The sequence below is a fragment of the Bicyclus anynana genome, chromosome 2 (assembly GCF_947172395.1).
Source record: "Bicyclus anynana chromosome 2, ilBicAnyn1.1, whole genome shotgun sequence".
In the NCBI taxonomy this organism is placed as follows: domain Eukaryota; kingdom Metazoa; phylum Arthropoda; class Insecta; order Lepidoptera; family Nymphalidae; genus Bicyclus; species Bicyclus anynana.
Window position 1 is genome coordinate 13,000,005 of NC_069084.1, and position 15,678 is coordinate 13,015,682.

The 15,678-nt window shown below is 38.5% G+C and overlaps 1 protein-coding gene across 7 annotated transcripts in view; it reads right to left on the reverse strand.

Moving 5' to 3' along the window:
* Positions 1-15,435, reverse strand: part of LOC112045273 (nucleolar protein 4) — a 180,199-nt gene extending 164,764 nt beyond the window's left edge. The window contains exons 1-2 of one of the 7 annotated variants that reach the window (XM_052889358.1): positions 15,299-15,435; positions 14,214-14,846 (exon numbers count right to left, since the gene is read on the reverse strand). In XM_052889358.1, coding sequence (XP_052745318.1) covers positions 14,214-14,732 — 519 coding nt within the window. In that variant the 5' untranslated portion in view covers positions 14,733-14,846; positions 15,299-15,435. Of the gene's footprint in view, positions 1-14,213; positions 15,161-15,207 lie in introns of those variants that run through there. The other 6 variants (XM_052889364.1, XM_052889351.1, XM_052889370.1 and 3 more) reach the window with 6 other exon arrangements.
* Positions 15,436-15,678: the final 243 nt, after the last annotated feature.

A 15,678-nucleotide genomic window follows, 5' to 3' on the forward strand; every position in this document is an offset into this window, starting at 1 on the left:
GTTTTTGCTTTTAAATTGACAGTTGGTTAGAAGTAAGTTGTTTATTAGTGTCCTCTGCTTGTGGACGTGACTTTGGCTTGAATAAAACATTAATGTTAATGAAAATCTTTGTACCACTTCTGTAATAATTATAACTGAAATATTTTTGAAAGGTGAATTTGTATTACTAAACTATTACAAATTGAAATAAAAAATGTACACACCGATATGTTTGGTCAAGTTTAAATTAAATTATGACAATAGTCGAAATTTTAACTAAAATGCAATGTTTTAAGGTAAACAACAGTTTATGTTTTCGGTAAAAATTTAACAAGGCAAGTGTTTTTTTACAAACATAAGTAAATATCAGTACTTAGCAGGTAGATACCAAATACCTACGTACCAAGGCATTACATATCCATGAATTTACGATTGAACTGATACTGACGTCTAACTGGTACGTTTCAAGTGTTACAATGCATTATGTATACATTGTGGATATTATATTTTCTCGTAGCTATTGTGCTAACACAATTTTATATAGAAATATTCAAATGAAAAAAAAATTGAACACGAAATTCGACTCAATGCATCCCATTATCCACGCCTGACACCGGAGGGCGCCGTCGCTAAAGCGCGATACTACGGGCTCGCCTCGGGCGGCGCGAACCAATTACCCGCCGCCGCGCGGGCATTTACCCCCCTCCCACCTCCCCACTGGCACCCGTCCCCACATTTATCTCTCGCCCGTTCTGAGAGCCCGGTACTATACCGCCAGCCGAACGCCCGCAATGCGAATGAATGCGTTGGCTTTTTGTTGCACGTGTGTGAGATCATGCTTCGTGTTCGTACTTCGTTGTTATAATGGCACGTGTGATTATAGATTTCTAGCTCTGGATAATGTGAAGCCTTTTAGTTCATATGGTCTATGCTCTCTGCTCTACAGTTTTGTACGTTTACTTCAGAACGTTTCAATGGTTTAGTGCTAACACATCGCGCTCCATGCATATCAACGTTATATCACAAGGATCATTGTATTCTAGGTACATTGCTCATATGGTTCTTATCTGCTATGTTATAATCTGATAACAGGACTGAGTCATCGTTAGTTATCTCATATTGGGAAAGTTCCGATTACACTGATGCTCTTGAGAGATTCCAGTCCTGTAATACTTCCAAAATAAAGAGCGTAAATGATAAGGACAATTCTTTTGGATATTTTATGTTAACTACGCCATTATTGTAATTGTACCTAATTGTAGCATATGTACCCAGGGAAGTCACTGGCCCTTAAGACACGGGCTTACCTAGTTTAAGGGCCAGGACGTTTATGTAGTGAGTTTTTTCAAATAAACAATTCTTATTCTTATTATTCTTATTTTCTTTCTTTATAAAATTCTCCAAATACCACCTACTTTAGAATTGTTGTTTTGTTACGATATTTGTATCCGGTTTAGCATCAAATTTCTGTTCAGATATCGGTATAAATTAGTCAATATCCCTTTATTTTGGAGATATTTTTCCAACTTTCTTAGCAAAAACAAAGAAAGAAATAAGAAATGTTTATTTGAAAAATTCAGTATAGAATTACAATGACGTCCTGGCCCTTAAACTAGGCCAGCCCGTGTCATATGGGCCAGTATCTAACTACAGTACTAAAAGTAACTGTTAGAAAAGCCTCTATTTGTAAATTTTTCTCACGGCGTCCATTGGAAGATTTAAATGACAAAGCCGCCGATGGAATTGCACACGTAGATTAGCTTTCCAGTCGCGCTGGCGGCGATTACTAATCAACTGAATGTCCACCGGTTTGCGATACCGCCTCAACACCATGGGGCCGACATAGCGGTTAGTGGCATTCATTACGTGAGAGGTGATAATGCAAAACGTGTACTGACTGAATCTGAGTAATTGTGGATGCTATACCTAGTCATCATTATCATTATATCAGCCGATGGACGTCCACTGCAGGATATAGGCCTTTTGTAGGGACTTCCAAACATCACGGTACTGAGCCACCTGCATCCAGCGAATCCCTGTGACTCGTGGGGGGTCGACCAACACTGCGCTTACTAGTGCTATACCTAGTGGGTAAATTAAAATGTTTAGAGAGACGAATATCTTAGAAGTCCGTGGGCTCACAGTGCAGCCCCATCGAGTGGCAGAACTATAAAGTGATCGAGAGGAGTTAAGGAGTTTTGATATGACTTATAATCACTACTGTATAAGAGCTTACAGAAATTAAATGATCCTAATATCATAAACGCGAAAGTTTGTATGGCTGTATGTTTGTTTGGATTTTTGTTTGGATGTTTGTTACTCTTTAGCGCCGCTACTACTGAAGAATGGAAATAGATTTTACTCTGGATTAACACATGGACTTTTTATGGCTAAAAATCCATGGATTCCCGAGATTTGCGGAAACCTGATGATTTTGATGATATGAATGTTTATCTTTCACGCCTCGGCTACTAGCTATCTCTACTTCAAATTTCAGGTGATTCGGTCACCGGAAATTTGAAGTAGAGATAGCTTTTAGTTTGAATTAACAAACAGGCTACTTTTTATCCCGGAAAAATCCATGGTTCCCGAGGGATTTGTAAAAAACTAAAGTCCACGCGGCCGAAGTCGCGGGCGTCCGCTATTAAAGACTATTAATTAGAGAACTCTCTGATTATATGTATTCTCACAAGTACTTACTATTCGGATAAAGAAGCTATTGTAATTTTTGATTTTTTAAAGGACAACTCTTTCTACCTCGCTCTGGGCAGAATCTGCTCTCCACGTCAGTAGGCGTCATGCCGAGAAAAAGACATATTGTCGACCAATAGCGGCGGAGTTGTAATATCGCTCTTTCGTCCCTACGCAGTGAAGAGTTAACGATATATTAAAGTCGCTATTGCTCGACATTTGCTTTTTTCTCGTTTTGAGATGTCGTGGTGCACAAATACAAACGTGGTACACATCTACAAACGTGTGTGATAGTGTGAAGTAGGTAGAACATACGTTGCTTTGCACCTTAAGCATACAATGGTAATGGTAAATGCAGTGCTCCACTTAGAGCACAAAGAAATGTACCCGACACAAAGCTTTTAAGGGGACTTGGCAAGCATGAAGTGGAATGGCCTGCCTTTTTGATTTATGTTAGCCAAATTGAAAATTGATAACACCATTGCATGGTGTGAAAAATTACATAAACAATTTTGTTGTGAAGAAGAACTAATCTTTTATTGAAGAAAGCTGCGCTTATTCAGCCATTGATATTCATGACATCGTTGACTATTATTGACACTAGAAATCAACATTAGAGAAATGCAGTAATTTAGCACAAGTCTCCTCTAAGTATGAGATAGGTTAGGCTATTTGTTTACCGTTGCGGTAGTTTATGAAATGTTCCCGTGGCTCAGTCATCAGGCGGCGAGTCGGAACACCGTGGGGTTTTAGTCGGTTGAAGTCCGACATAACCGTCTTGCCTCCCCGTGGCGAGAAGGTATCCATGAGGATTTCCCCACGTTAAAAAAAAAAAAAAGGCTATTTGTTTACCACTATGGCCCAATGTCATCATACTCATTATTAGTTACATCTTATTGAACTTGACATATTATAGACATTAGAAATCAATATTATAGAATTGCTCATTGTTCTCATTGCTCATCGTTGAGCACGAGTCTCCTCTCAGAATGAGAGGGGTTAGGCTGTAATCCACCACGCTAGCCCAAAACAGGTTAGCAGACTTCATTCAGGTATGCAGATTTCCCTTCACCGTTTGAGAAACGTGATAATGCACTTACTTAACTGAATAGTTCTTAACACACTTTTAATTATGGAATTGATTTTCAATTGGGTACTTACTTAATATTTATATTTGACTGGAAGTCCATGATTTTTTTGACGTGACAACGTCTTATAAATTGGTTTGCCGGGTGACACTTCAAGAAACTGCGTTACGCTCCGCTCACGTTATGCGCTCACAATGAGAGCGAGTGAATAAAATTTTGTTAATATGAAATTCAGTGCGAGATTCTTTGTATAAATTAATGTTTTAAATATAATTCTTTGTATAAATAAATGTTTTAAATTGTTACTATTATTTCATCCTTCTTCCTACTATACGAATGAATATTCACATTAAAATTATTTTACCACTCAAAGTCGTTGTCACGTAAAACTTTCGCCCGTATACCGACTTTACAGGCAACCAATTTTTTATAAACAAAAGCTAGCAAGCTTGTGGTACGTGTAGGAAGATAGGCACTATAAAAACTTTAGACCACACTCGGTTATGTAAGCACACTTCACATAAATCATGCGAGCTGCCACTACCGGGTGTTTTCTCTCGCCAACTACTAGTGCTAGTCGAAGTTATCTAAAGACATTTTGCGGTTGCACTTTTGTAATAGTGGTTTTTGGCCACATCGCTGGGTTTAAAATTAATGGCAGCGTTAGTTAGCAAGCTTTTGGGAACAAGACCAAGTATTTTTTTTAGTTTGGTTACAAAATAATGATTATCGCTGCTTCGTGGATATTTTTTCTTTCCACTTATGTCCACCGACCACCACCATTTAAACCATCCACTTGATTGTCCTCAAATCCAGATCATTGGAAAAACAATAATACAAAGATGATTTTACGGACGGTCGCTAATCTATACTAATATTATAATGAGGTAAAATTTGATTGTTTGTTTGCATCTGCTCTGAAACTCCTGAACCGATTTGAAAAATTCTTTCACCGTTGAGAAGCTACACTATTTATTCTCGAGTGCTATAGGCTATATTTTATCCCAGCATTCCTACGGGAACACGAACCACGCGGGCGAAATTTAATATGTAATATAAGGTGAGCTTATAGTAGTTTCATATTAAGCCTCAATAGCTCAACGGTAAGAGCGGTTGGATTTATCACCGAGGGGTGGTGGTTCAATCCTCACCCCGTTGGTCTATTGTCGTACCCACTCCTAGCACAGTCTTTCCCGACTAGTTGGAGGGGAATGGGAATATTGGTCATATTATAAAAAAATATGGCAAATATTTAAAAAAAAATATATATATATACATATTATGAAATTCTGCAAATACCTTTTGGCCAAGCGCTGGTAACACGAGATTCAACGATAATAGATGTCTCATGAAATGACTTCAAGGAATTTGTAATCTGTAACGATGATGACTCGATAGTAAATGCTGGCCCACCTCATCGAGGTGCATAATGAAGATACTCTGGGGCACAGTTGTCTGTGAGTTGATTTATAGGGAGGTGTTGAGTACGATGGGATTAATATAGGATTTTAAAATCTACTAGCAGACACAGCGCAGATTCACCCGCGTGGTTACCGTTCCCGTAGGAATACGGAGATAAAATACAGCCTATAGCACTCGGGAATAGTGTAGTTTCCCAACAGTGAAATAATTTTATAATATTTCCTCTTTATAATATTAGTATAGATTACTTATTAAGTGATACCCGTGACTTTACCGCATACAACTACATCAATTTGGGATTTTTTACTATCCTCCCCCTTGGGTGAGATCACGCGCGATTTTGGAAAATCTAGTTTGCTGGTAAGCTATATGCATTCTGTAAAATTACAGCGATGTGGCATCGCTCATATCCATGGCAACAACATTGTTAGTGACATTTTATTTTTGGCATCCCATAGAAATAAATTTCAAATTCTAATAAAACTTGTTATAGGCGAACATTACATCGACGAGTATAAAATATCGGAATCACACCCCAGTAACTAGAATCTATACTAATATTATAAAGCTGAAGAGTTTGTTTGATTGAACGCGCTACTCTCAGGAACTACTGGTCCGATTTGAAAAATTATTTCAGTGTTAGGTAGCCCATTTATCGAGGAAGGCTATAGGCTATATATTATCCCCGATAAAGTAATTCTTACGGGAACGGGAACCACGCGAGTAAAACCGCGCGGCGTCAGCTAGTCAATGATAATGTCAGTAAATAGTCAGAATCTACAAAACACGACGTACTGATCGAAGGGTATGCCTAGGGCGGATCGGGATAAAAGCAGGCTATGTCAAATATAATATTGTCGAAAATCAAACTATCAAGTAGATATATTATATAGAGAAATTCACGCCATTTCGGTTCGTCCTCGACACGCTTCCGTCCCGGTCTTCCCCCGATCGTATCCGCCCCGACGTCGGTGTGTTCAACGCTTAAAATGATTCAAATTCAAGTTTCGTTTCGCATTCAGTCACCCCCGTAGAAGTATACCTACTCGTATATAAAGTTCTATCGGTACAGTCGCAGCAAGATAACAGTGTCGTGTTTCATATTGTGAGTAACGAGCACTTCGCAGTGCGTAGTGTATAGTGTGCCCATCGACTGTCAACTCTCGGGTGAACGTTCAAACGATCCTATACACATACCCTCGCTGCTGCTATTTGCTCTTGCCGACTGTGGTGTACACGCACTACGGTTACTTTTTTTTTTAATAATAAGAATGGTTTATTTGAAAAAACTCAGTACACAAATTACAATACAATGACGTCCTGGCCCTTTAACTAGGTAAGCTAGTTTCTTAAGGGCTAGACTTTGAATTACAAGTTTAAATATCGCTATTCGAAAACAAAAAATAGACGTCGTTTTCAATACAATTGGGTAAGATCAATCGGAAATTAAAAGGAAAAACAAGTTTTTTTCCCTTATGAATACCGAATGGACATATACGTATAATTTGATGCCACAACAACTCAACGTTTAAAGGACTGGATTACTTATTGATAAGTAGAGAGGAAAGTTAAATCTAACTAAAGTAATATTAAAAAGAATTAAGATTTAATTTTTTGTTGGATTCTTGTTTAACTCTAGACTACTCGACCGATTATTAAGATTCCGAAACTATGTTACGTACATAGTTTCGGAATCTTAATAATCGGTCTCAAAATCTCTAATTGAAAATTCTTTCACCATTAGAAAGCTACATCTCGACAGAAGTGTTAACTTAAACCTACTGCTGTATGCGTGAGAGAAAGGGAAGCCAGACAGAGTGGCGTCGTAACGCGTTACGTTACGAAATGGTGTACCCTCCTGAAATAAAATACTAAAGACCAACACATTACATATTTTATTTCCTTATTTTACCTTACAACGTTATCCTATTCGTAAACTCGTCATTAATCTTAACCGTTCTAGCCTAATCACAATAATAAATTGAACAAAAGCTCACCAATTCAAACCACTGCGCTGACAGGTTCGTAACAGAAACTGCGTTAAGTAACATGTATTTGATTTACACAACAGCCAAACTTCCACCAAAACACATCAGGAGTCCGAGATAGTAAAAAGCCCCCAAGACCACATACGGCTCCCTTTTATAGATTTTTGAATATTAATAACAAAAGATGAATGACATTCTCTATTTCAATTTTTGTTTAGAATAATTACAATTTATTTTTAATTTATCAAAATGGTTCAATAGATATTTTCCGAAAACCATGACACTCCCGAAGTTATCACTTCAATAAAGCAAGTCTTGTAACAAACCGCAGTGCGCAGAAGGCCCGACAATATTTTTCCGGCGCGCCTTTGTGATGTCGCTCGCATCGTCCCATTCGTCCCCGCCCGCGCCATCCGCCGCCATAATTTACGGCCTGCGACCAACGGCCCGCCCGATTTATTACACAATGGCCACCGCGCCCGCGACCACGGCCCGGGAATACAGTACTAGTGGTACTATAATACTTTGCCACGCTGCAGGCTTCTTAAAAGCATAGCATTTTTTTTTAATTCTTTACAAGTTAGCCCTTGACTACAATCTCACCTGATGGTAAGTGATGAGGCCAGAGGAGTAGATACCGCCGTATTAGCCGTATCAATGATATAGGGCCCTCGCACTACAGGAGCCCCTTACATGTGAAAATTAGTAAAATGTAGGTTATACACAATCTCTTTTTTTTCCCTGGTTAAGCTTGAGTTCAAACAAAGTGTTTGGAAACATCCTAAATCCTAAATAGGTCACTGTCATATTTACTTTTAACGAGCATTTTCGTTTCTTTTGTGAGAAATTTTTACACTAATTTGGACCAACTTATTTTGATACAGGGCCTGGATGAGGCAATCTAAGATGGAAGCGGGCTAACTTGTTAGGAGGACAATGAAAATCCACACGTCGTTCGGTTTCTACACGACATTGCACCGCTAAAATCGCTTGGGGGTACGTCTTTGCCACGGTGGTAACTAGCCGCGCCGAAGCCTCCTATCGCCATGGAGGTTTTATGTTAGTATATAGATATGAAGAAGACGATTGTATTGCTATGTATATTTATTCTTTCACTGATTATAATAATTGTAAAAGGATATAAAATAAAAGGTCTATCAAATAGGTGATGCGATGTGGAATGGAGAAACGGTAAAGAAGTAATGAATGGTCCAGACAATATATCCACGCATGCGCGGTCGAGGGAATTCTAAATATGAAATGAACCTGGAATGTGAATGTAGATGGCCTAACCTAAAGTGGGCGAACGAAAGAGTTCGCTCGCCACACTGCTACCAGCCAAAAATACTAGCATAGTGGCACGATACATCGGGTGCAGTCAACCAAGTCGCGTGCACTTCATATATGCACAATGCATATCAATGCACTGCCTACACTGAATCGTCCCCCTTAAAAAAAGACAGATACGATATAGGTCCATTGGTATTTGATCTGAGATAATCACAGAATCATACGATATAAGAGGATGGTAATAACTGTACACATAAACATAACACCTAAAGCATATGTATATGTATGTCTACCTAGTACCTGTGTTATGTGAACTTATGTGTATCTAAATAAACGATTAAACTATACATATTATGTAACCCTACCTGGTAAGTACGAACCTGGGTATCTAAATATATGATGTTGTATATATTTTTACCCCGTGGTAGAGGGATTAAAGGCAAAGGGTGTAAGGATTGTGATGACGCGTAATAATTTAATTGCCGGCAACCGTTTTAAATACATAATTTTATAGGACTGTTGACTAACGCAGTAAATATTGTATGTATGTACCAACCTATAGTTAAGTAAACAGAATATAAAACAAGTCCTCAACAGTGGGTAGCCCAAGTTCAAATATAGCTTCGGATCATAAGGTTCAAGTCCTTGTTGGGGCTTTCATATTGAGCTTTTTCATAAGCAGTCCGGAATTAGGAAATTGGTTAGCCCTTGCCTCGGAGAGCTCGTAAAGGTGACGTTCGTCTTCATCATCATTATCAGCCCATTGATGTCCACTGCTGGGCATAGGCCTCTTGCACGGACTTTCAAACAAAACGGTCTCGAGCCGCCAGCATCCAGCGGCTCCCTGCAACCCGCTGGATGTCTAGCGGGGGGTCGACGAACACTGCGTACCAGCACCTTGGGACTCCAACGTCCATCGGCTCTTCGAACTATATGGCCTGCCCATTGCCACTTCAGCTTCGCGACTCGCTGAGCTATGTCAGTGACTTTGGTTGGTTTGGTTGGTTTGGATCTCCTCATTTCTGATTCGAGCTCGCTCCATCGCTGAGTAACTTTGAGCCTTCTAATAAGGCCTCTAATGACGTGATAAGGGTGACGTTAGGCCATTAAAATCCGATGACTGTTCAAACATTATCGCCAGCATTATCAAATACCCTCTCCAAGAAGGATGATGATAGTGATAGCCTCATTAAATTAAATTAAACCATAAATCTCTGGAATTCATGACATATTGTGATGATGATAGAAAGCAAAATATTGCAAATAAATCAGAATTTTACTATAAAACTACTCTTAGAAATGTTGCCTGCTTTTCTCTTTATAATAATTTCGCCGATATTGTTACAATCATAAGAATAGTCCTTTTAAGAGAACTCGTAAAATGGAGTAAGATACTTGAAATGTAGACGCCTACGTAAGACTCTTATGATATTATGATGAAGTAGGTAAATTATTCCTAAACTCTATTTTGTACAAGAATAACACTCCCATCATATGCGGGCGACAGGGGGATAGACTGCGCGGGTGTGAAATCGTGCGTGCGGGGAAGTGATGTGCATCAGTCGTGGGTTTTTCATTCATCGCTACACGCCCCCCGACCCGCGCAGAACATCGGGAGTGTTACGAACGAAGTTGCCAAGCTATACAATATACCTAAAATATGCTTGTGTAGGTATGAAAAATGTTATCCTACAAACACAGGCGGGACATTTTTAGTCATCGCTGAAAAATTACCTTTGCCCCGGGCTCTGCCGCGTCCATTATAATTAGTTACCGACGGGTCAGATCAATTGCCTGATGAATCTGTTCCATTTTATACATGCTCAAACGCGGCAGATAAGGATAAGGGACATTACTAACCTAACCTAACCTTGTTGTTGAGCCCGTAATATTGGTTGGTACGTTTAGCTCAACCAAAAAAAACTAACTTTAGAAATAGGTACTCTCAACCAGCACGTCAGTAGGTTAGTTAATTAGGTACTAAGAGTGTGCATTTAAAAAATTTAACGATTTGAGCGTAATGTAATGGAATGGGAATGGGAGGGGTCTCAAAGCAACAAAATAAAACACTTATATTTTAGTTCTCGAGTTACGAGCGCGATTAACTTTTTACTAATTCTGAAGGATATAATCTCTTAATGTATCGCTAAAATAAAAATTTCTGTTAATTTCAGTAAGACACAGTAATAAAAAATATTTTTAAGTCTTGTTTTTCCACCGCTAAATGCGAAAAAAGTAAATAACCATTTATTCTTCTTAACATTTAAAATCTACCAAACGTAATCGGTCCCCATGACCGGGGCCTTCGCGTATGAAATCCGCGCGGCAAAAATAATAGGTGCTAATATTATCAATAAGTAAGTCCGTCTGCTTATCTGTCTATCTGGATGCTACTTTTTTACGTCTTAACTACTAAACCTATTTGGATGAAATTGGGTAGGTACCTTTTAATCCCGGAAAACCTAACCCAACACCATTAAAAAAAACATAATTTCACGTGGACGGAGTCGCCGACATCCGCTAGTGTATTTATGTATACACTTATAAATAAAAAATACGCGTATCGCATAAACCAGTGGAGTACATACAACACGTAGGTAAGTATGGAAGCTGTTTGCGATGGGAGTCACAAAGGGTGCCTCCGGGATACAGCAATATCTATGCGTTAGCCATCAACGCGCGCGAAACTTTAAATAAACGCTTTTCAATTTATATTCACACTAGGGCTTCCACCTTCAGCTGTAACTAATTTCAAATATATTAATAGACCAAAAATCTATTGGAATATTTTTTTAGTCTTTTTTTCTGGTATAATATAGTTCTAAAGCGAATATGATTTTCATTAGGGAGGTTGACGTGAGTAATAAACTCCATAAAGTTTTGAATAAAATCTATAAATATATAGGAGATAATTACAAATTTGACGAAGACAGTATATACATATAACCTTTATCAGCTTACCTAGTACCGAAATATTTTGAAAATTTCAACAAACATTTTGATGCATTTCACGAATGAAATAATTTCATATAACTTATTAAGATTCGTGGTTGTTCTGGAACCTTTACAATCGTGAAAAGATTTTACCGAATACCAGCAAACAAAAAGTTTCGATAAAAATAATAAAAGGAGGTAGCCCTAATTTAGCCGCCAAAGCGTGGCGCGTGGTTTTAGCAAAAACGAGCCGAACAATGCGGCCGCAGCGACCGCGAGCGATAAGCGGCGATCGATGTTCATAGGTTCGAAACATTCAACCTCCTGCCATGTTCTGCGCTCCTGGTGATTTGTATCGAAAGTATCGATGAAATTGCTTCGATTGCATCAAAATTTTCTCGAACGAAGTACGGAGGCGTTGAAAAAAAACATCGATCATTGAGGGTTGGTTAATCGAGACAGAAAATCCACAGAACAGGACTTTGGATTTTAAGATCTTTCAGTCGGGAAGCCGAATAACGCGATAAAACAAATACAATAAATAATGTACAACTTATTACATTTATTAATTTAGTTCCTATTTTACGAGTAATTTTAGTAAATTAAATGCGCTAAATAGCGTTAGTGCAAAAATGAATAATCAAAAAGTGCTGGTAACTTTTTATTTCTTTCTCTGCTATTATCATCAGAATGAGCCACAGGCTTTTAAATCTCTTTGGTCTCGACTATCTGCACGGAATATTAATAATGAGCCTAGCCAGTTCAGGTGCGACTTGGCATAGCGGCCTCTTTAATATTACATGAGAGCAAATAATAAACGAGTGAGCAAGAAGAGAGCGCAGAAGTTATGTTAGAATGCTTATCTATTCATAAGAATTAAGAACAAAGAGTGCATCTTGACTAGGTACGCAGTATTAGCATTCAGTTTTCAAAGATGAGGTAAGGCTATAAACTTTAAAGTTTTCAGGGAACTGTAGACAGGAGACGTAAAATCCCAACGCTCGCTAAAAGTTGAGAAAAAAATCTCTACAATAGGTAGTCAGGTAGGTGTATAATAATTTCACATAGCTACACGTTTATAACTTGCAGAGCAAATCGCTTTCTGCGATAACAATGCCATTAAAGTCTGCAGAGATTACATGTTGTTTTAAATCATGAAAAAATAAAGACTTTAAATGAACTATAGTAAAATATCTATAAAATGTAGATATAGTATAACAATTAATCCATCAATAGTTGTATTTTTGAAATAATCGTACACACTAGAAAACAATATCGTACGGCAAAACAAAAGTATGCAAATACTGATTTATAAAATTGTAAGGTACGTACTAAGTACAAGTACGTCGCTTTGCATCAGTGATGAATGAGCATTGAGAAGTCTTTTAGAATTATGTGTAAAGTGTAATCGCTTTGATCACTATGCGCCCCTGGTACAACTGTGGCACACATTACCTGTTCTTTGATCCCACTGACGCGAGCAAGTTTAGTCGCCACAACAAAATTGTGATTCTACATAAAAATTTTAATAAAAAAAATACAACCGACTTCAAAACCTAAAAACGTACCCACTAAACTAAAAAGCGAAAAATAACATCATAATATGTTCTACCTGCTGATCAGTATGAAGTCGGTGCTAAGCCGGTGATGTATTAATTTAAGCCATGTGAGCATATCTTATAGATTTAGATTTTGCAGACAGTGTTGTTTCATGTGGTCCTGTCAGAAATGGCTTAAATTAAGACAACACCGGCTAAGCACCGACTTCATACTGATCAGCAGGTAGAACATATTATGATGTTATTTTTCGCTTTTTAGTTTAGTGGGTACGTTTTTAGGTTTTGAAGTCGGTTGTATTTTTTTTATTAAAATTTTTATTATTTTTCAATTTTTAGTGTAAAATTTCATCTCAAACGAATACATCAGACGCCTAATGACAGTCACAACCCATCTTGGTACAAAATTTTCAGCAATACAAATTAATCAAGCCCAAGCACAAGGTAGCTACCGTAAACCGTCAAGGGGTTCCCTTCATTGACCTTGGTCTTCATCATCAGACCCCTAATAACAGACACAACTCATCTAGGTAGAAAGTTCTCAGCAATACGAATTAATCAAGGCCAAACACAAGGTGGTTACTGTAAACTGTTAAGGAGTTCCCTTAATTGTCCTTGGTCTTCATCACCAAACCCCTAAATGACAGTCACAACCTATCTATGTGGAAAGTTCTCATTAATACAAATTAATCAAGCCCAAACACAAGGTAACTGCTGTAAATCGCCGAGGAGTTCCCTCGTCTGTTTTATGACTCCATCATCAGATCGATTTTAAACCTTCATAATTTTGTATTTCTTAAAGGTACTAAATGGAAAAGTTTACGAACACACTAGACACCCATATAATTTTCGAAAGTTCCCCTCAATTTCTCCAGGATCCCATCATCAGATCTTGTCATGATGGCAATGGGACCAAATGGGGACTATACCGTTTCAAACAAAAAAAGAATTTTTGAAATCGGTCCAGGCGTCTTTGAGTAATCGGTGTACATACATAAAAAAAAAAAAAAAAAAAAAAAAAAAAATACCGACCGAATTGAGAACCTCCTCCTTTTTGAAGTCGGTTAAAAAGACAATCTCACACAAGTCACGGACACATCCATCACTTTGCCTTTCGAGTGCAGAGGAAAGCGTACTTCAAAACAAATTGTTGGTAGGCAGGCAACTGTCATGTAAAATATCTAAACCGCATCAGGAATCTCCAAGTATACAATGATTAATTTTAAATATTCTTGAAATTCAATGAAAAAATAAAATCTCTTTACCTTTAAAGGAGGAGTCGGAATATACAACGGGGGATCATTTTGGGACCCTGTGTAGACTTCCTGGCCATCTGGACCACGCGGACATCCTTCTGCATCGGCCACGCTATATCGACAAATTATTCCGTCGGCAGGCTTCGCGTCATATCCCGTCGGTCTACCCACATGAAAGCCTTTCGCCTTCACCCAAAAGCGAAATTTAGAACTGTCAGAACTGTTGCATTCTTCCCCGCGGAGGGTTCTTAGAATTCTGGCATACTTTTTCAAAGTTATCGTCTTGGTTTTTGCCAAATCTCCGTACGTCTGGATAACCCACGGTTGATAGGTTGAGAACAAGTCAACTTTCGGGTCTCCAGTCTGTATTTTTGGTTTTTTATTGTTGTTTTGTTCGTTCTTTTTGTCGTTTCTGGAGCTGCTAGGAGTCGATTTGCGTTTTGAAGGTTTTTTTGGTGTTTTCTCCGGTATGGCTTGTTGAGTTAACTTCTTTCGCAGTCCCCGATCCTTTATCATGGCTGCCGCCATTTTGGATCACAGCAGTCACAACACTTACGTCAGATTTATAAATCCATCTTTTATCACAATTTTCACTGTAATTATAGCTTTGTTTTACCCAAGTGGTAAAAGTACTTGTTTAATCTACCGCAAATAATAATTTCAAGACATCGCCTAAGGATTGTTTTCAAGAAAAGTTCAAAATTCCAAACTTGAGAGAGTCGCGTGCGTAAAAGTTTCGAGAATGGGAACTTTTGACTGCCAAGTTATCGTCGACCGAAAGGACTTTGTGAAAACTTTGCCCGGCGCCGACGGGAGAAATGTTGAAATAAGGATGTCTTTAGTCTCGGTATGTTATATGCTACATAATAGTAGTACGTGTAGTATCAAAGAACCTAGACATATTTTTTTGTTTTAAATGTATATAAAAATACTGAACAGCGCCTGAAAATTAAAAGTACCTATTTCATGATTCATTTTGTTAAATTAATTGTATATTTTTTACTTTATACTTAAGGCCCCCCTTATTTATTTGAAAACAATCCCACGACAACTTTGTTAACAGGTGTCAAAAAAAGTTTCGTTAAATAAAGTACCAGGCGTCTATATCTGTCGAGGAGATAACAACGCACACAGCTCCCTACACAGCTGCTCGCGTGGAGCGCGCGCGGAACACTGAAACTACTGGAAGTTGAAACCGTCAGCGTCTGGGACGGCACGAAACGGCACGTGCGGGACGGGCCATGCTAATTGCCCGCAAAACAATCGGCCCGATCGTCCGGGCCGCGATAATGCCCGGCCTTGCGATAACACCATTGTCGAGTGTTGACTAGACAAGCCCGCGGCATTGTCTTGCGTCTTGTGCTCATGTTTTATGTTTATGGTGCATTCTATGACTTATGTGAGCGTCTAGACTTAGAGGATGGCGACATGGAAAATTATAAATTGCGCTTGTTACAGTGTGCATTTATTCATT